The sequence below is a fragment of the Camponotus floridanus genome, unplaced genomic scaffold, assembly GCF_003227725.1.
Source record: "Camponotus floridanus strain SB8 unplaced genomic scaffold, Cflo_v7.5 scaffold74, whole genome shotgun sequence".
NCBI lineage: Eukaryota > Metazoa > Arthropoda > Insecta > Hymenoptera > Formicidae > Camponotus > Camponotus floridanus.
In genome coordinates, this window is record NW_020229843.1 from 385,797 (window position 1) to 406,612 (window position 20,816).

At 30.6% G+C, this 20,816-nt stretch overlaps 2 protein-coding genes across 3 annotated transcripts; both read right to left on the reverse strand.

Annotated features, from left to right (window-relative positions):
- Nucleotides 1-1,963: 1,963 nt before the first annotated feature.
- Nucleotides 1,964-11,515, reverse strand: LOC105256190 (facilitated trehalose transporter Tret1-2 homolog). 2 transcript variants are annotated; one of them, XM_020029061.2, is made up of 6 exons: nucleotides 11,449-11,515; nucleotides 8,060-8,138; nucleotides 4,820-5,167; nucleotides 4,384-4,541; nucleotides 3,739-4,191; nucleotides 1,964-2,781 (listed from the first exon to the last, which is right to left on the reverse strand). In XM_020029061.2, exons 2-6 carry the CDS (start codon nucleotides 8,114-8,116, stop codon nucleotides 2,190-2,192), a joined length of 1,608 nt encoding a protein of 535 aa, XP_019884620.1. In that variant the 5' UTR covers nucleotides 8,117-8,138; nucleotides 11,449-11,515; the 3' UTR covers nucleotides 1,964-2,189. The 2 variants fall into 2 exon arrangements, with proteins under 2 accessions (XP_019884620.1, XP_011264218.1); XM_011265916.2 differs by lacking the exon at nucleotides 11,449-11,515 and adding an exon at nucleotides 10,328-10,847.
- Nucleotides 11,516-18,695: 7,180 nt separating this feature from the next.
- LOC105256189 (NADH dehydrogenase [ubiquinone] 1 beta subcomplex subunit 5, mitochondrial) lies at nucleotides 18,696-19,911 on the reverse strand. Its single transcript, XM_011265915.3, has 3 exons — nucleotides 19,791-19,911; nucleotides 19,140-19,351; nucleotides 18,696-19,030 (listed from the first exon to the last, which is right to left on the reverse strand). The coding sequence occupies exons 1-3, from the start codon at nucleotides 19,873-19,875 to the stop codon at nucleotides 18,785-18,787; spliced, it is 543 nt and encodes a 180-aa protein (XP_011264217.1). The 5' UTR covers nucleotides 19,876-19,911; the 3' UTR covers nucleotides 18,696-18,784.
- Nucleotides 19,912-20,816: the final 905 nt, after the last annotated feature.

The following is a 20,816-nucleotide window of genomic DNA, read 5'->3' on the forward strand; positions in this document are numbered from 1 at the left end:
TGTTGATACATTGAAAAATCGCGATCTCCGATTTGTACATGATTTTGTATTTGTGACTGTTGTATAAAACAGGAAAGCGAGAAAAAAGGAGCTGAATACATCACGCGTTATCGCTCTCTCAGAGACATGCGAAACTTCATCGCTGTCATGTGCATATATATATATATATATACATATATATAAAATTATTTTTTCTATATGCCCTTCTCTCTCGCATATATGATAGATTTTGCAAAATGTGTAATATCGTACATTACATGAAAATTATCATAGGAATTTAAGGGATTCCACACCGCGGATATCATGCATTTGTATCGCGAACATTTATAATCAATATACGTCATTACGTTTTATTTTCACACGTGACTCAATGATTTACCCGATTCACTCCGAATCATCCCTTTCGGAATCTTTAATTCGATATTGTGAATTGAATAAAAATTTATTTCAAAAATATATATCTCGCAGTTTCTCAAATTACTAAATATAAAGATCAAAAATTGATTTTTAAAGTAGATTAAATCCATGAAAAAAAGAGTCGAGACAAGAGAGTCGAACGACGATTATATTCGTTCGACATTCCGAAACGGCGCGCGAAAGAGAAAAGTGAACGTCTACGCCGGGAAAGAGTCGAAACTGACGGCTTGTTATCAGGCGAGAATATTGTGCGAGAGGCCTTCAACCGCCGCGATGACCCCCAATTCCCAATCCTTGTCCTCGGTGCCTGGTCTCGGTAATCGGTCGCGCGAAAGGGTCGAATAGTCTCGACCGGCGCTGTCCGAGGAACGGAATTCCTCTAACTTTGGACCGGTAACGGAAAGGGTCGAATTTCGTGTTTTGCGATCAAAGGAGCAGGAACGCCGAGGAGCCGCGTCGGCGAGCGTCTGTCTCGGTTCGGTCTCGAAACGACGGAAATTCACGAGAAATGACGACCGGCTATCAGGAGAGCACGCGCGCGAACAGCTGATTGTCATGGCGCGCGCCACGAGACCGAAGAAATTACTCGTGCCTCGCGACCGGGACAGCAGGAACCGACGCGGAATTACGCGCGGCTCGTCGATGGAAACGACGGAAATTCCCGAGAATTAACGAACGGGTATCAAGGCAGCACACGCACGAGTAGAGGGATGGCGGGCCGGCCGGTCCCGAAACGACGGAAATTCACAAGTTTCGACGATCGAGGGTCAGGGAGGCATACGAGCGAGCTGGTGACGCGGTCGCTCGGTCGTAACGACGGAAATTCACGAGGTTCGACGAACGGGTATCCGAAGAGCACGCGAGCGAGTAGATGGTCAGCTGATACAATTGGCGATTGTATTCGCCGCAGTATGCAACGGAGAATGAAAAGGCACGGAAATTCGTGTGCCGGTAATAGAATACTATGATTTTGTAGGAGGTGAACTATGCGCGGTGACAGCGCGACAAGGATGTGTAAGGCGTGGTGGGATGGCGTCTGATGAATATCTCGTGTATAAATTAGTTAATTTTTAAAGATCGGCTGTCGGCAACGCGCATTGGTATTAGGCAAACATGTTTGCCTGCAAGATTACCGCTTCAAGAATCGATAGCGAGAGAATACCACGATATAATGAAGATGCATTACTTGATCAAATAAAGCTCTTATCATATGTAAGAAATACAATACAATTATTTTACAAGAAATACAATACAATTATTAATACAAATATATTATTAATTAAAATACACGACAAAATTTTGTAGTCGTTATTTACAACTTATCGTATAAGTGAATCTTATATTAATATTATATGTATACATATATGAATATTTAAAAAGATCTAAAAAATGTACAAAATGTATCATTAGAAATAAAATAATGCTAAATTAAATTAAGGAAAATGTATCTAATATGTATCTATATGTACATATTTACATAAATATGTGTATTTTGTATATATAATTACTCTATAAAAACTTACATAATTTATTTTTGATATCCTTTTAGGAATGTTCATAATAAGTTATAAAGGAACATTTGTCGATAAAATGCGAAGCAATAATTTTACTAATTAAAATAACGTAAATTAATGTAACTCTCGGTTTAGCAGTATAAAATAAATAAATATGTTTGTGGAGCGCCCGCACTCTTCGGAGATACAGATGATGATAGTTAATTCACAATTTTACATACAAATTATTATCTATGTAAAAAAATTTCGAATTTTTTATTAAATAAACGCGTGTTCGATTGCGATGCTGGTTATAACTTGTTGATCCTGAATTGGTTCTTTCTTGGAGATTTTGCTACTCTTTTCCGAATTTTCTGGCGACAGCTCTAGGCAAAAGTTATCGTAAGCATACGTGTTCGTGACGATACTTGATTGCTTCTCCTCCGAAATCGATACGAATCGTTTGAGGGTAATATTTTTTGGCTGCGAAAACATATTAGAGAAAATCTTGCGAGCATTTGTTGAGCTGTCGCTCGATTTACAGGAGAACTTCATTTCGATATCATCGAGACTTCGTCCTCGAGTCTCCGGCAATATTATTAAGGAGAAAATGGCGCCTAACAGACTGGCCGCGCTGAATATCCACATCGTAATTTCCACGCTGACAATGGCCTTCAAATCCGGATACATTTTTATCGTGGCAAATATTAGTACTTGCGCGATGCTAGTCGTGAGACCGCCCAACCTGCCTCTAAATCTTAACGGGTACAACTCCGAGGTCATAACCCACGGTAATGTGACAAAGCCGATTATGGATGCGCCCACGTGGGTCCCGATGCAGAATAATGGTATCCATGATGGAAATTTGAACCTGGGAAATCATAGCGAAAATGTTACTTTCAGTTAGAGTTTTCGAAGAGCGAGAATAATGAATAATCAAAATAAGAAACATTAGAAAATATTAAAAGTAAAATTACAAAGAGGAATAGGAGACAAAGATTAAGGATATTTTGTATGTACAATCCCAGCAAAAAGTAGCTGAAAATCAATTGATGAATATCCACTTTTGGTGTATTTTGAGTATGAGTGTGAGAAATTGTGTGGAATATTACAATTTGATCTTAGCAGTGCAGAGATGTATTTTTTAATATTTATTGCGTTTTTACTAAAATATTCCGAATTTTGTTAATCGAAATAATTAACTTTTGGCAGAGAATTTCGTCTTGTGACAAATACATGGCTAACTTCATTAAATTATATTTAATATCTTTTTAACCAGTTAGTACTTGTACAATATTATTTGACCAAATATTTCCTCTGTATCTAAACTTTTGCAAATTTTAAACAAATTCTGAATATTATTTCCATGTGTTTTTGTCATTTGAATAGACGTATATGATTATACGTCTATTCAAATGACAAAAACACATGGAAATAATATTCAGAATTTGTTTAAAATTTGCAAAAGTTTAGATACAGAGGAAATATTTGGTCAAATAATATTGTACAAGTACTAGCTGGTTAAAAAGATATTAAATATAATTTAATGAAGTTAGCTATGTATTGAATAGACGTATATGATTATACGTTTCCCATAAGAATACATGTTAATTCGGTGCAAATTAAAATCCTTATAACTTGTGAACGCTTTAGTGAATCGATTTAAAAATTGTGCTGAAGATTCTAAACATATGTAAGGACATTCTGTACAATTTTCATTAAAGTCTCAATATTTTGAAAATAGGTACAAAACATTCTTAAATCGCGTGTAATCAGTATAGACAAGGAGATAATAAAAATTGGATTGTATTGCATAAGAAATGCGAACCTGAAGGAAAGGGCAATTCCCATCGCCGCGATAGCCATTCCGAAACCGCTAATAAAAGCCAGGCTCTTCCTGCCGAAGGTGTTAGCTAGTGCGGCGCCGAGAATCGACATAAAGAACCTGATGACACCCATGCCAACGGTAGCCATATACTCGTTTACGTCTAGACCGATGTCCTCAAGTACATTCACGGCGTAAAACACAATCACATAAATACCGGATAGCTGTTGAAGCGTGAAGAAAACGAGCAATATCAGGAATGGTTTCCACACGTTGGGCTTGTGAAGCGCCCGCAATAAATTAATCTTCTTTTCTTTCCGTTTCGCGTTCGCGTCACTGAGCTCTTGATATTCTTTATCGACATTAAACCCGGGTCCACGTAACCATAGAAGAGCCTCTTTAGCTTCGTCCGTTCGACCTCTCGAAATCAGCCAGGCAGGAGTTTCCGGTAGCATTCTGGAGGTACAAATCTCATGTTTAACAATCGCTCACAATTAAAAAATTGTTAATCCTTCATGGAAATATTTTTAATATTTTTACTTTATATATGTGTGTGATTGTATATGATATTATTGTATAAACTCTTATGACTTTTTTATTTTGTAATATAAAAAAAAGATTAATATACACTGTAAAAAAAGTAATTACCGTGTTAATGCGAGCGACAGAATTGCTGGTCCAATGCTGATAGCTGCCGCCTTTTGCCACGTTGTGATGGCACCCAAGATGTATATTATCAAAACGCCCAGAGAGACGAGAATTGGTCCGCAACTCGCAAGCCAGGCTCTTTGATTTGGTGCTGCTGTCTGAAAAAAAAATGTTTGTCAACATATTTAATCTTTGCAAAAATGAAACGAATACGAAAAACATGTGCATCGTCTGTTACGCGTAATTAATTATCACATGGCTAATTGAGGATTGATCATCGCGCAAATCTACGTTCAAAAATCACCATTATAAAACAAATTATTTAAATTATCATTATAAAAAGAGAAATTTTTGTATTAATAAAAAGTATTGCAATTATGTAATCATGATTATTATTGATCATGATTATTAAGGATGCATTTGCCTTCGTATGTACCTCGCTGACGTAGAGATAGGGTCCATTGACCATACCGCTGCCGATACCGCTAACGAATCTACCGGCATATAACATCGGCACGTTCCTCGATAACGCAATCAGCAGCCAGCCGACGATGTGTGGTAGCATGGCAAAGACGATTGCGAATCTGCGGCCGAAGAATTCGGCACAGAATCCGGCGACAAGGGCGCCGAGGGGATTCGAGACGACGCCGAGGGAGGCGATCCATGAGGCTTGCGACAGGTCCGCGAGATTTGACTCCAAGAGCCTCGGGATCAAGATCGCGCTATATCCTTGAGTCAATCCCACGGAAATCTGACTGGAATGCGCTGCCAGAGCCGCGAGGATCTAGAAACAATGTTAGATCATCCAATGAAGTACTTTTATATAGTATATCATATATAATTTTATTAATGATAACGTTACTATTATAATTTATAAGATAATATAATTTACTTCATTATATTAATTAATCATTATTATTATAATTTAATGCGTATAGAGGAAATCATTTTAATTAAAATCCGATTATCGATAAATTTTAATAAATTGAAATTTATATTTTTTGTTATAATTGTATTTAAATATTCAATTTAAAATAAAAAATTGCTTGCTACAAAAATAAATTGAAGATAATAATTATTAATGTAGACACACACACACACACACACACACACACACACACACACACACACACACACACACACACACACACACATATATATATATATACGATAGATACGTAAGTTTGGAGATATTTTTTCTACAATTTGTTTTTGGCAATGAAGCGATTAGAATTGTATACATTTTTCTTTCGAAATATTACGTGTTTGAAATGTTAATCAATTTCCGCGGATATGTATTGAAATATTAATGATCGAATGATACATTATAATTCGAGGCTAACAAGCAGATTCTAAATTTTGTGTAAAATGTTCTTATCGAATTCATCTCGCCTTAAGTAGTACATAAACATTATGTAATAAACATTATATAATTTAAATGATTAATTTAAAATTAAAGAAATGCTTGTATTAGACTTAGACTATTATAATAATTCATGCAGATCGTATCTCGCAGAATGATAGTGAACGATTAGTATTGAAGTTTTTATATAAGATATATAAAAGCTAGTTTTAATTATTTCAAAATCGAAACAATTTTTGTCTTCTTTCAACATATTTTTATAAAAAAACAAGAACTATTTATCTTTTGTACTAATATAGAAGACAAACAAACAGACGATGTATATTATTCTCTTTTTCATATATATGTAATTATACTTTTATTATCTTATATTTTTTTATAAATATGAAATTATAATTATAAAATATTTTTAATCAAATTTTATTTTATTTTAAAATCTAAATAAAAACAACATATTATATATACAATTACCTCAAACATTTCAATAATTTAGTTTACATATTTTGGAAATTCTATATATATTATTATAATACATATTTAATTATAAATAAAAAATTATTTCCCTTTTTTGACATAAAGAAATTTTCATTTGTATTAAAGGAATGACAGCAATGGATTATTGTTTTGATATGATTCGATATGTATGAATAATCCGTGGAATAATCCGCAAATATATCTTCCGCAAATTTGACACGAGAATAATAATGAATAGCGATACGGTGACGCGGATGACGTGCGTTATCATTTCTCATCCGGCACGTTCAATCAAAGGATGGAATATGTAATATTGCATATAAGAGACAAAACAAATCTGAATGTAAAATTCGTGCGACAGACTGCCAATAGATAAATAAATCATTTATACAATACGTCTTCGTTGTTGGTCATTATTACTCAGATTGCGAGAAAGAGATCCGTATACTTTTCAAAGGTCGGATCAAGAATCATATGCGCTTGGGGCTATGATATCTATGTATTATCATACGATTTCGCATGGAAATTTGTTTCCGAATAGTATAATTTAAACATGAAAGCGATCTCTTCCCACTCCAAAAGAAATTTTATTTTCGAGACATTCAATTTTATAGATCTATATATTAACATATTTTTACGATTTTAATATAATTATAAGAACTGAAATTTCTTCTTATTAAAATAAAAATGGATAGAAAAATAATAAATAATAAATAAAAAATAATTAAATTATTAAATATATATATATTAATTTTGATAGATAAAAATTATATCAATCTGCCCAATATCGCTCGTAAATTATTTTGCACATAGGTAGAACATCGTTAAAGTTAAGAAAACGAGTGTTGAAGTTGTAGCATGAAAACGAAAGGAAACAGAATGTATTGTTACATTCGCACGTTGGCTTAAAAAATTCTGCGGTATCGTGCGCAAGCCACGAAGGACGAGGATCGAGAAGGCCGATCTATCGATCGCCTTCGCTGTGTTTATTCATTTATTTATTTATAAATCGTCTACATATCCTCGTTCAATGTAAATCCACTGTTCGCGCTTGATGTTTTCACAATAATTATTTGCACCGATTGCAATGTGCAGGGTTGAAAAACATTAGATATACATAAAAAGCAAAAAATATATATCTTGTTTATATATAGATTTTAACTTTCTATCTATAATTATGTATTATTTTATTGTTTTAATTATTATTTACTGTTATTTAACTGTTGTTTTAATAAATTATTATTATATATATTACTTTTATCTTGTAACTATTATATTATCTACCTACTATATATATTATACTATTTATTTACATATGTTGTTACTAATATTGTAATATTATCTATATTATCTATATTATTTATTATTACCTTTCTCATTCTATTTACATTAATATGTAATACTTATATATTATATATTACTTCTACTATTTTATTTTATTATACTTTGATTCTCTCTTAAATATATTATAATTATAATCGACGCAAAAAGCGACATACTATTTATCTGATTAAGTATTGTAATTATTTCGCGCCGGCAATATCTTACATTTCACGTTCTCTAAGAACAAAAATTTTAGCGAAAAAGTTGCATGTGTGTGAGTGTGTATGTATTGCTTTGTTCCGTTTGTTCGATTAAATAAATACCTAATATTAGATATATCTTTGTTATTCGACTCTCTTCTTATTTATGTGCTATTTGACATTTGCTACTCTTGCAATAAAATACCAAAATTCCATAATGCACATTCCAGCCGCGGAAGAATGCGGTATCATCGCGAGCGTGCTTAATTGTGGTATCGCTAATCGCGTAATCGTAATTCAGAATTAAATAACTTACATCTTTTTTGTTGCCTGAGTAAAGGATCTTCGACCATTGCTTCGTTTGCGTAATCATCGTGCACGTCAAAGTATGCCAACTGTAAAACGATGTTATAATTAAATGATTTCATTATGTGTTATTACATTGATATAGTTTAAAAGCGGCATTACGTAATTATAGATTACTTTAAACAATTGTCGAGTATCGAAAAATTGATTATATTCACACATGTCTTTTTATCTTGGAAAAACTCTTGTAAATTCGAAAAGTTGTGTTTAGTGAACTCGCTTCCGTTGAAACTCGTCTCTTAATAACAGTAATTACGTGATCGTACAAATGATCGAAGTTGTTCCAGAAAATGCCACGTGAATATCCCACACTTATTGATTATAATCGTATAACTACATCGTATATAATACACGATGAAAAACAATGATTAATTTAAAATGATTTACAATGATTAATTTAAATGATTTACAATGATTAATTTAAATGAAAAAACAATGATTAATCTTCAATATCAATTACATTACACATATAATTGCTACAAAGTGAATCTCTGCGATAAAAAAATTAAGATATTCTCACAAATACATCTCTCGAATTAATTGCTTCCATCTATTTGTTTATGATGTATTAGCCTTTGTAATTCATTAATTTTCCATATTCTATCACATATTTATTTGTATAAATCTTTTAATGTAATTATATACGAATTAATATAATTATTCAAATAAACTTCTGTTTCAGTTAAAGCTATAATTTAAATCTCTATCAAAATAATTTGTATAAAAATGTTTGTATATAAAATTTTGAAATAATAATCTAAAAAGCTTTACTGAGCTATGTTTATTATTATTTGTAAATTTGCAATACGATACATACATTGAATACATACGCACAATTAAATGTTTGTTCGCCGGCAATCGAAATATTTAGAGGCAATAATATTTTATTTTGTAACTCATGAGACTTCTTGAGATGATTACTATCGCTGGATTTTCAATCTGTCTTACAATACAATATAATATAGCATGAGAAGAATTAGAGATCAACTTTATCGTCTCTATTCTATCTCGCGCTTCCATTCATCATACCTCATGAAATTTTATGGCTACGTTATATCGCTTGCATTTATTGATAAGATCGATTAATGACAGCGAGCGATAAATCTGCTTGAAAATATAAGTGTATAGATTTTCATGCATTTTATATGCAACAAAAGACGTGTTTCGACTATGTAAGACCATTTTATTAATTTGATCATAAGTGAATTTAAAGGCCTTGAACGAAACGTTCCCATTCTTTCTTCCTGTCTATCAAACGGTTAAGGCTAATCACGCGAATAATATATTCGAATCAGAGTAATCATTATTTTCATGTCACAAATTCTTGTTCTCTTCTTCACGCTTTTTATTTATTCATTTAAAGAAATTTATATTGGATTATAAGAGAGAAATAATTTTAAAGTTCATTTTTTCAATCTACAATTTATCAGAGAAATTTGTGCATCCTGCAGATTGTTGCGTAACAAAAAAAATGCAAATAAATAAAGCTACCGTAAAATTATGGATTGAAACATTGCATGCTAGATGCATTTTAGAATGATTGCACTTCCGATTTCCGGTTTGCGTCTTAATGAAATTCACACTCGTTCGATATAGTAGAATACACATTGTCATTGACACAATTATATGGATGTTGAGACTATTGGACAAAGAGTATTAAACAATGCTAATCTATCGTGAGATTTACGATAATTCAATTAACAAATGCAAACACGGACTATTTGCGAGAAAATACAATAATTTTTTTTTATATAAATAAATAAGTAAATGAGAGAGAGAATGAAATAGTGGCATAATCGTATCTGAAAAATTTAACATATATATTACCCTGAAGATTAAATTTACGCGTCAAAAGAATGCTTGATTAAAACCGGAAACCGCTACTTGCATTAATTTCGATAGATTAATTTCGATAACACAACGCATATTTGCACGTCATAATGTATTAATACAATTTGTTTACAAGCTCCAATTGCTATTTTTACCAACTTGGCAAAACTCGAGACCTCGTTTCGACGCGTATAAGTAGGTTATTTGTCAAATTTTTATTCTTTTTAAATTAAACTTTATTACTATTAAATTATCAAATTATTTTAATTAAATTTATATTTAATTTAATTTAAATTATTAATTTAATAGAAAATATTAATTTTGTGTTAGTATCTATCTAATTAATTCAAATATATTACAATCAAGAAATAAATATGACTGTAAAAACCTTGTTATATTATCCGCTGCGACCTCGACTGAATCAACAATGGTAAGGATATTAATATCTTGTATAATCTTCACGCCGTCTCTCTTATCGACTTATGTAGAGTATACATCCCTCTTGAATCAAGAAAGGTCTATCAGTGGTGTAAACTCGCTTATATGCGATGATCGTAAACACTTTAACTATAGATCACGAATTAAAGAGCTGAAGGACAAGCGGAGATAGATTATCTATCTGACAATAATCCACGAATTAAATCAACAAGAGAAAGAAAAAAAAAACACCGGAAGTCTAAATCTTACGATAGAATGTACCGATTATTAAAGTCCCGCACTCGCGGCTGTTTCCGGATTGCGAATTTTCGCTATGTTCTTCACCGTGGTTCTGTTCGCGATATCGAAGAACACGTGCGTACGCATATATACATATACACGTGTTTGATTTATAGAAGAACCGAGAATCACGTTGCGTGTGTCGCGATGGCTCGCGAAGGCACAACTGCTGGCGCACCGTCGTGGCTTTTTTCGCGCTCGACACTGAAATCATTTTCGTCCGCGCCTTCGCATTTATAGCGGCAAAGGCAGCCGGCCGCTCTCGAAACGTTCGACGCTTTGCTTGCGAAGTATCTTCAAAGCGCCGTCTGTTCCGAGGTCTTCCCGGAGTATCTTCGCGATCAATGAACGGAGATTATTTAATAAATATTCTTCAGTTGAATTCTAGAATAATTTCATTTTATACACATCCAAATTAATTTATCGATTAAATAAGAAAGAAAGAAAGAAAGAATGGGATTATATTGAGACTAGCGCGAGAAATAAGTTTCGGAGATATGTCCGGATATTCTTGACAGGATGGAAATTCGAAATCGATTTTCACGTAAATAAGTAAAATGCATGTTGAGTTTTTCTAAAAAAAAAAAAATGAAATATATAGATCACCGAATTGTTCCAACTTTTCATCGATGATAATGACTTCTTCCCGTAGTTAAATCGCGAGCGCGTTTTTTGTCGGTAAAGATACCATTATATTATTCATTCATGACAAAAGATATGCTCGAGTAGATCTGTCAGTCTTCACGATAAAAAGTGTACAACTGTTAATAACAATGCGAACAAATAACTTACGTGCATAGTTGCAATCGAGATCTCGATCTTGTGCATCCCTGACCTATCTCGCGAAAGGCGCAAGAGAAGGCTAAAAAATTCTAAATGACGCCAGTTTAGCCCCGGCAATGGCTCATTTTAAAAAAAAAAATGAGCTAATAAAAATAGCGTCATTGTTGTCGGGACGATAAATTATATGTCGCATCCTCATACCCATATAGCGTTTTTCAGTGTTTTCTTTATGTATCGCAACAGATGTTTAGTCACTTTGTCATCAATTCTGTCTGAAACGATAAGGATATTTATAACAATAAAGGAGATGCGTTTTAACGATGATATCATCGTGAATTATTGTTGATAAAATATGTAACGATAGTCATGTCGTAAAAATGAAACAAAACAAATACGAGGTAAGGCTAATATTAGAAAAGCGTTACTAATTTTTAAATGTATAAATTAAAAAATACAACTTTTTTTAATTTGCACTGTAATCAATAAAAAACACTTTAAAATAATAGAAAAAAATAGAAATAAATAGCTAAAAAAACTGAAAGAGAGATAAAAAAAGAAGACAACTTTTAAATTCACTATAATGTATCGTCCAGCATCTCGCAAGGAAATATGACGTTGTCAATAGTCGATACAACTTCGAGATCTCTTTTTTTCAAGAGTTCATTTTTTCTGTGCGATCTTACGATCACTAGTAAGTATTCAGTAGGCGCGATTATGATCGGCTCACATATCGATGCAAATATAAGCACGGTAACGATCTGCATCCATTCACGGCAGGAGGTATGTCCTCCTCCTTAACGATTGCAAAGTCCTATGCCGGCAATAAAAAGTCAATGTTATATACGACAATAGGGGCAATTGCAATTACCAGTATGCGTCCTCGACCTGCAACAATGACTGCGAAAACGTCATCTTTGTATTTCAATTCCATGTGATCGTCGTCTTTCAGCCCCTCTCGCGAAAACTCGATATACTTTTGTGCTAATAAAATCTCGTTTCTTTTTAAATTAATATATATATATTGCAAAAAAAGTAATACTTCGATTTGCAAATTATAACTTCTTGGAGAAAATTAAATTATCTAAAAGAAGAGAATGTTGCCAAAGTTTTAAAAATAAAAGTATTGTTAAAAATTTAATTTAATTAATCTTAAGTAATATATATATTAAAATGCATAATTTATACATTTATTCACCTAGATTATTATTGATCAGGAGAAAGTAACGTCTTTTACCTTTGCTCGTAGAATCACGAATAACTCTTCAATTCAATCGCGTATCTCCATTTAATTTAACGCGTTAATTAATTCAATATGCTGGTGTCTAACAATCTGATCACAAGAACTTACTTGATTAATTGGTGTCTATTTTTTTGCGCAGATTTCCTTGATGCGCCTTTACGGTTTAAATTTCTTTCGATATCACCGGCAAGAATTATACGGAATCGCAGAGGCCTTCGAAATCAATTTCCGATCCAAGGAGATCTCTCTCATGACCTGAAAATCCCTCTTATGTGAGTCTCCTTATGGAAGCTTATACGTGGAAATAGATGAGATATAAGGAAATTATAATATAAATACGCCCGCATATATATATTTGTATATATATGTATAATATATGTATAATATATGTATAATATATGTATAATATCTATGTATACATATATTTGCTGCGATTTCATTGTTAATTGCGTTAAATTTTCTTACCTGTTAAATTATATAGAGAAACTACATTTATTACGATATGTTGATTAGGTGTAAATTCCTCATCATAAGGAATCCTCCCGCTAGAGATAAAATTAATATTCATTATCATAAAAAACATATTTTCGATATACTTATAATTAGAAGAGAAAAAGTAAATCGTCCTGTATTAGCAATTGATCTATGATAATTGATGATTATATTTTTTGCAGTTATTATCTCAAAATTTATATATCCATCACAATTTACAATATTGCATATAGTAGCGCATGCGATTGAGAATAATTTGTGGGTGGATCATTTTAATTTTTGCTTCGATAGCGACTATAATTTATAGTTACTATAATATTCATAGGTTTGTATTCGTAGATCGATTCGTCAGATTAATTTTCAATCATTCTCCCGTTCGTACACGATTTGCCATATTTTGACACGATGAGTTGCACGTATTAATTAGCATATATAGATTTTAATTTGCATATATTAGTTTATCGTAAACACTAAATAGCATCGTGTCGTGGCAATATAAATCAATGTTTTACGATAAGTATTGGATGACATAATCTATATATACTATATATCGTTTTCGATGATACATATGATTAAGATATGATGCATAAAAATACAATAAAAAAATTCCTTCATTTCTCTCACTTCTTTAATTTTACATTATTTTTCATGCGATTCTTTTCAATTTTTTGATTTCCATTGTATTTCTCGACACAAAAGTAAATCTCAAATAAAATCGTTGCATATCGCGATTGCGAGAGATTATTAGAAAGGATTTAAGCCTCCGCGAATCAACGTTTCATTCGAAGGCCTCGGTCTGTTGATTTCGGCGATGATGCGAACGAAGGAAAGTTTCGATCAGGAAACACGTCAAGGACCTGTTTAACTCGAGAAGCAACTATCTCCGTGACAAATGACTTATGCAAATCACGGAAACCACAACCCTCATGGCTATTTCCGTTTCCGACTACGTTTCCTTCTCGTTGTCAATGAGATTTTTTCGGGTATTTCCAGATGATTGAGAAAAATTTCATGTTATAATTATACGATTCAAATTGTTGTTGATCACGAAACACGAATATATTTTAGGATTTTCGATTAATATTCTATCAATTATCATTTTTCTTATTTTTTACTTTGACGATCTATTCATTTATGCCTAATATATTTTATTTATATTACTCGTATTATTTTCTAATACATATATCTAATTAAAACGAATTCATTATGACATTTCATTATGACAATACACCACTCCTGTTATTACGTATAATTGTAATATATTAGATTATGAGTATTGATAGATTTTCAATAATTACTCTAATTACTATAATTTACAACGCATTCGCACTTTTAATGATGTAATCTACATTTTTTGCAATATTTTTTAAAACCATCAAATATACAGAATGCGAATAAGAACGATGAGTAATTACAAACGCATAATTAAACTGTATTAAATGGCGTGGTAATAACTGATATAAGAAAGTTCGAGAATTTATTCGAGATGCAACTTGCAATAATTCCCGTTATTGTAAATTCAGCATTACGATGGCAATCGACGTGACGTATAATTTTGATTTCCTGGTGGTGAAATATCATATATTTGAAACTGCATAAAACGAATCGCTATACCGTATTGTTACGGATGTAAACATCTGGCATAAGTTCATTACTAACATGCATGTCACGACGTTCACGATGTACTCATTATCAAATGCATAGTTTCAAAATATCTTGCTTCCTTCCGAAGAAAAGATTTATGATTATTAGAAGTATAGATAGTGTGCTTATTTTACTAGAATAAATTAAAAGACCGCGCAGATACATGACATAATAATGAAATACATGTACGATTTGATTATTTAATGATCGCAAAATTATATCAATATCAATTCGCGTATCGTAATGATTAAGATAATTTTTAATATCTATACCATTTTTAAATTGATTACGGTGTAAGTCGCACGAAAATAAATAATGAATGAATACCGATGGGAAAAAAATTGTACGATGTCGAAATTAAGTCATTTTCACAATGTTGCAATTGCGTAAAAAATGATTGGTAGAAAAATTTTATCTCGTACATATACATACGATCATGACATCGAGTTCTATGGAAATGTTTCTATCAATCGAAAGAAATACTCATAGAAGTTTTGCGAACATTTGCATGGAAATTTCAATTAAAGGTAAAACGACTCGATCGCGATGATTCATTGTACGTATTGTTATATAATGTATGGTATAATAATGGAGTTTACGTAGTCGGGCGATAAAATACGTAACGTTTCGCATAATTGCTCCTGAATATCTCTCGCGCAACTGTTGCTAATCCTCGCGTGCAATTTATTTAAGATGGAGTTTTAATTGCAAGAAGCCAAGAGACGCTATTATCTTATAAGATATAATCTCGCATAATGAAAGGTTTTTGGAAATTTCTCGCAACGCGGTGTTTATGACCGCGTGATTGTGTGTAATGACATTTTAATTATCTGTTATGATTGTTACGCCATTGTTATTCACACGTATACTGTAATAGATAACAAGTTTATTGTACTCGCAAAGAAAAAATTGATATATCAAATCCCCTATATATTTCAATGCGACGAAGATAATTGTCTTATTTCTTTAAGATCGCAATTTTTTTAAATTATCTGCGTATATTATACATTATTTTCTATTTAACGGAATCGTCAAAGTCAAATGCATTAAAGCATCGAAGCGATAAAAACAACAATCTTTTATGCAATACGATGGCATTATTTGTAATTGCCCCCCCTGTATAATTACGAAAATATTCCATTACGATTTATAGCGAAAATATATGGCCACTTTAAACTTTAATTATTTTATCAATCTCTTATATCTGGATCGATTTATTGCGCAATTGTATGATTTTAAAATAAAAAGAATCACACGCGTGTATCATGATATATATCTAAAATAATTTTATGTAATTTTTTTATATAATTTTTAACATCTGCATAATTCAGTGTCAACTGTGATGTTTATTAACACATTTCTCTGTCGTTGACGTGATAAACACTTTTGAATGATACATTTAAAGATAAATTTTTAATTACTGCTATATACGTGTTCTTCCGCCATTCTTTAACGTAAATAAACGATTTCAAATGTAATTAAAAATAAATTCTAATCTTAATACAATACGCGAAGAATAAGGGAAGTGACAAATAACGTATGATATTCATAATATATTATTCACCATTTCCTTTTTTCTTTGAATTGTATATTATTTAAGAGTACTTACTACGTCAAATGATGACGGAAAAGGTGTGATGATTACGATTGGCGCTAAATTACGCAATGTCAAATTGCACGAAAATTATTATGTGTTGCATTATTATCTGACAAATTACAAAGATTTACACAGATTGCATGCGTATTTAATAGGAAATAACAAAAATCGCATGCTAAATTGTAAGTCAATTTTGTATCGTTATGCTGTTTACGTGCTGGACGAGGCGATTTGTATATGTATGCGAAGTACGAGATACATGTTATGCAAGATACGCAAAGCAACCTTGACAATGACCACTGCTACTGAGTTATACCATCGACAATCTCTGTACGTGTTGTTAATGTGCCGACCAGATAATTATACTAACGCAATAAGAATGTAAGAGACGAGCACCCGTGTCTTTCTCGGGAAAAAAATAAATATTTGTCCATTCTTATGCAATGTGCTTATGATAATATAATTGCAAATCGTAAATTAGTGCGTATTCTCCGTGTGAATTCTTCGACCAATTATAAAATCGATTTTTCCTCAATGATTTTTGTAATTAAACATTATTCTTTTTCCTTCACTATTTTTTTCCAATAATTGTTAACAAATTTTTAAGTATTTAAGTATCAAATTAAAATGTTTGTATATGTAAAACTCGGACGTGAAATTAGTAGGAAGAAATATATATGATTCTATTATTTATTTTTTGTAAACATTTAGGAAAATGTACGCGCTTTCATGAAGAAAAATCGACTCCCCGAATCGAAAAACTTTACCGCTCACTTTCCACATTATATCGACAAAATCTTCCAATAATAATATTTCAATATGAGAACGATTATAATGCTGTGCGAATTTTACATCCCGTTAAAAGAGAATATTATACATTATCATTCGATTGAAATCGAAAGCATTTTATTCAGTGGAAAAAAACAAGTTGTGAAGATGTTAAGAAAATAGAAAGAAGTAAAAAGAAATGTTCGGAATATTTAGTGATCTATCCGTAGAGAAAGAAAGAAATAAGAGTGAGAAAAACAATTGGTACAGAATTTCGTTAAAAAAAGTTGTTGACCTTCTTGATTCCTAGCCATGGCAAAGGTTTTCGAATAATGAATTTAACCGGATGAAAATAACCGGATTATCGGGATAATTATCGAGATGCATTTGTTTCTTACAGTGTACTTTAATTCAATAACGCGAATGATCGATCCTATATTTCTTATAGTGTCTCGGAAGATTTAGTTTATTTCAAACGAAATGCAATGAGAGAATTAAAGTAAGGACTTGAGAATGATGTCATTTCTTTTTTAAAATCGGAATGTTTCTTTCATTGATTTTATATGTAACATTTTTCTTGCTAAAAAGATTGTACTCAAAAATTATTTGAATAAAAGAATAGATAGAATTATTTTGATAAAATAACAGATTATAAAATTTTATAATATAATGAATCGTAAAACTCTAATAAAATAATGCTTACTCGAGTGTTACATTTGTTTTATCAGATTGAAAACAAGTGAGCAAATACTGTCATTCAATCGAAAAAATAAAGCATTCAAAAATCTATATATCTAAAAATCAGTATTTACCGTAAATTAGAATCGTTTTTGGAACATTGCAGCAATATATATCTAGTTGTGACATACACAGTATATATATATATATTATATATATATATATATATATATATATATATATATATATATACTGTGTATGTTACAATTAGATATATATCAACTGAGAAAACATAACATGTGTAAACTAGAAATAAAGTTAGAAATATAAATCAACATAATAAAATCTAAAATGTGCACTTATAGACTTATTAATTTTCATTAAAATCTAACTAACATGCTTAACATATTACCATTTAGCGAAAATTAAAATGGATGATCAATATAATACATCAATATATAATCAATTGATATGTGTTAAGCATTTTAATAATTATCAAAGACGAGAATAATAAATTAATAAAATAATAGAAACATGTATCCAATATTATAAATAATACAATAATCAATTAAATAAATATTGTATTTATGCATTGACAATAATATTGCAATGACATGCATAAGTATGCATTGACAAAAGAAAATGTATCACATTATACTTTCGTCCAAAGTTTTTAATTAATATTTTATTTTATTAACTATACTTGTACAACACGATATGCTGGCAGTGACTTAACATTGTAAACTGCAGCATTAATTGATCAAATCCTAGAATATATGTGATCTACATTTATATATATGTATATATATATATATATATATATATATATATATATATATATACACATATATATAGCTGATAAAATAGTTTTTTAGCTCCCCCTAATATTTTCCAATCAGAAATAATCGTTATGAGTAAAATAAATTTTAGTCACGCTTATGGAGAGTTTCATCTATCGATTCTTTATAATTGTACAGATACTTAGAAGCATAGGATTCTTTAAAGTATTGACTTCTGTAATCGCGCCTTTGACCCATCAAAGTATACACCTTATTTTCAAGAAGCCTAACTTTTCTGAGGTGGTCCTGATGATACATGTAATGCAGATACTTTTCGTATTCTTCTTGTTGCGATGGAAAAAAGTAGCGTTGCAGGAATCTTTTAATAGGATGCTAAAACAAATGTAAAAAATATGTTTACATAGTTACATAGTTGATATATCTTGTGTATCAAAAACATTTAAATCTTGTAAAAAGTATCATTGTAGCATGTACATCTTACCTGAAGATATTCAAATTCTTTTGGTACATAATCCTCGGGTATTTCCTGAAGTGTAGCAGGACCAATAAAGACATTAACTAAAGTGATTGTAATTCCAACAGGAATAGCACCCAGTAAAAGGTAAAAGTGGAACCAATCTTTTGTTTTGTGCCACTGAAAGCCGCTTGGCTTTATGAAAAATGTGCGTTCTTCGGACATACATCTTATTTGTTCTGAAAACATAAAGAAAGCTCAGAAATTTCTAAAGTTCATTAAAGAATAGATATAATAATCTCAAAGATTACCAGAAGTCAAATAAATAAAATTCCAACAATCAATCAATAGCTACATAATCAACTAACATTATCACAAGTTACAATTTATATATAAATATATTAATAAATTAATTTATATATATATAATTATAAAATATAGAAAAAAAAGAAAACTGTGTACAAATTTTTAGTATTTTAATTATTTCATAGCCATATTTTTTATTTTCGAATGTATTCTCTTTTATTTTATGATATGATGAGTTTTGTGAAAACATGTTCGAAAACACTGTGTGCAATCGTTGCGTAACAAAACACCAATTTTCACAAAAGCTCATCGGTAAGGTAAAAAATATTCATTTAATGATATAATTGTCATCAATTACACATAGATAATCACCGTTTTTCAACGATGCCGTTCTAAATCCGCCGTTTTGCAGCAATTTTTGACTCGCAGAACGCAAAATGTTACTCCACGCCGCCATTTTTCTCCGATTCGAACGAGCACGAATGTAATGAGATTCGAGAATTATATCAAAATAGAGTCCTTACTTGCCGACTACAGAAAAGAGTCGCAAACTATACTAGTTTTTATTGAGATAACTAGGTGGCACTAACATTTTATTATCACAATCGAATAAAATATTAATAAAAATATTTATCTTTAATTTCAATCTAATGTGTGGAAGAATAAATACTAATTTTTAAAATATAATTTTAATTGATATACTATTAATTAGAATATAGTAATATTTAATTATACTATTTAATTATAGTTAATCATATATAGAAATATATATATATATATATATATATATATATATATATATTATTCTATTAATTTAATTATTATATATCAATAATAAGAATTTTCATTTTTATCAAATCATATTAATAAAATATCATACTATCTAATTATATAAAAATACTATCTAATACTGATAATTAGAATTATTTAAAAAATAATAATTTTTAATTTATCAATAAATAAGTATTTAATTAATAAAAGTGATAACTTCATATAAAAAAAGTTAATTTAAATCATAAAAAAATGTTTAAAAAATGTTAATATAAATAATATTATTTTAATAATTGTACATTTTTTTCCAATTAAAATATAATTTGTTAATTTTAATAATGATTTTAATAACATAAATTTATTATATTATAAAAGAGATTCGTAACTTTAGCAAAGCACTCTGTTTTCGTTGTTTAGATAAACAATAAAAGTGTTATTATGTCGGAAATTGTTTTGTTACAAGTGTTTTAACAAGTATACATCAATATGATTCGCAATAGTAGACAGCGATACCTTCAATTAAGTCGGGTTAAGTGAACAATTGAACTTGAGAAGCGATTCTAATTATGATCTTGGTTCATTCTCGTGACAGAATCCAAGAAAATTGGATATTATTGCTGATATAGT

What these genes read in the sequence shown, in the direction of transcription:
- LOC105256189 (XM_011265915.3), bottom strand. Translation starts at nt 19,875, where the DNA reads ATGGCGGCGTGGAGTAACATTTTGCGTTCTGCGAGTCAAAAATTGCTG. An exon ending in AACGGCATCGTTGAAAAACG is followed by an intron (nt 19,352 to 19,790) that starts GTGATTATCTAT and finishes TTATGTTTTCAG; the next exon opens with AACAAATAAGATGTATGTCC. An exon ending in AAGAATTTGAATATCTTCAG is followed by an intron (nt 19,031 to 19,139) that starts GTAAGATGTACA and finishes CATTTGTTTTAG; the next exon opens with CATCCTATTAAAAGATTCCT.
- LOC105256190 (XM_020029061.2), bottom strand. Translation starts at nt 8,116, where the DNA reads ATGATTACGCAAACGAAGCAATGGTCGAAGATCCTTTACTCAGGCAAC. An exon ending in ACTCAGGCAACAAAAAAGAT is followed by an intron (nt 5,168 to 8,059) that starts GTAAGTTATTTA and finishes CATTGTTTCTAG; the next exon opens with ATCCTCGCGGCTCTGGCAGC. An exon ending in CCTATCTCTACGTCAGCGAG is followed by an intron (nt 4,542 to 4,819) that starts GTACATACGAAG and finishes TTTTTTTTTCAG; the next exon opens with ACAGCAGCACCAAATCAAAG.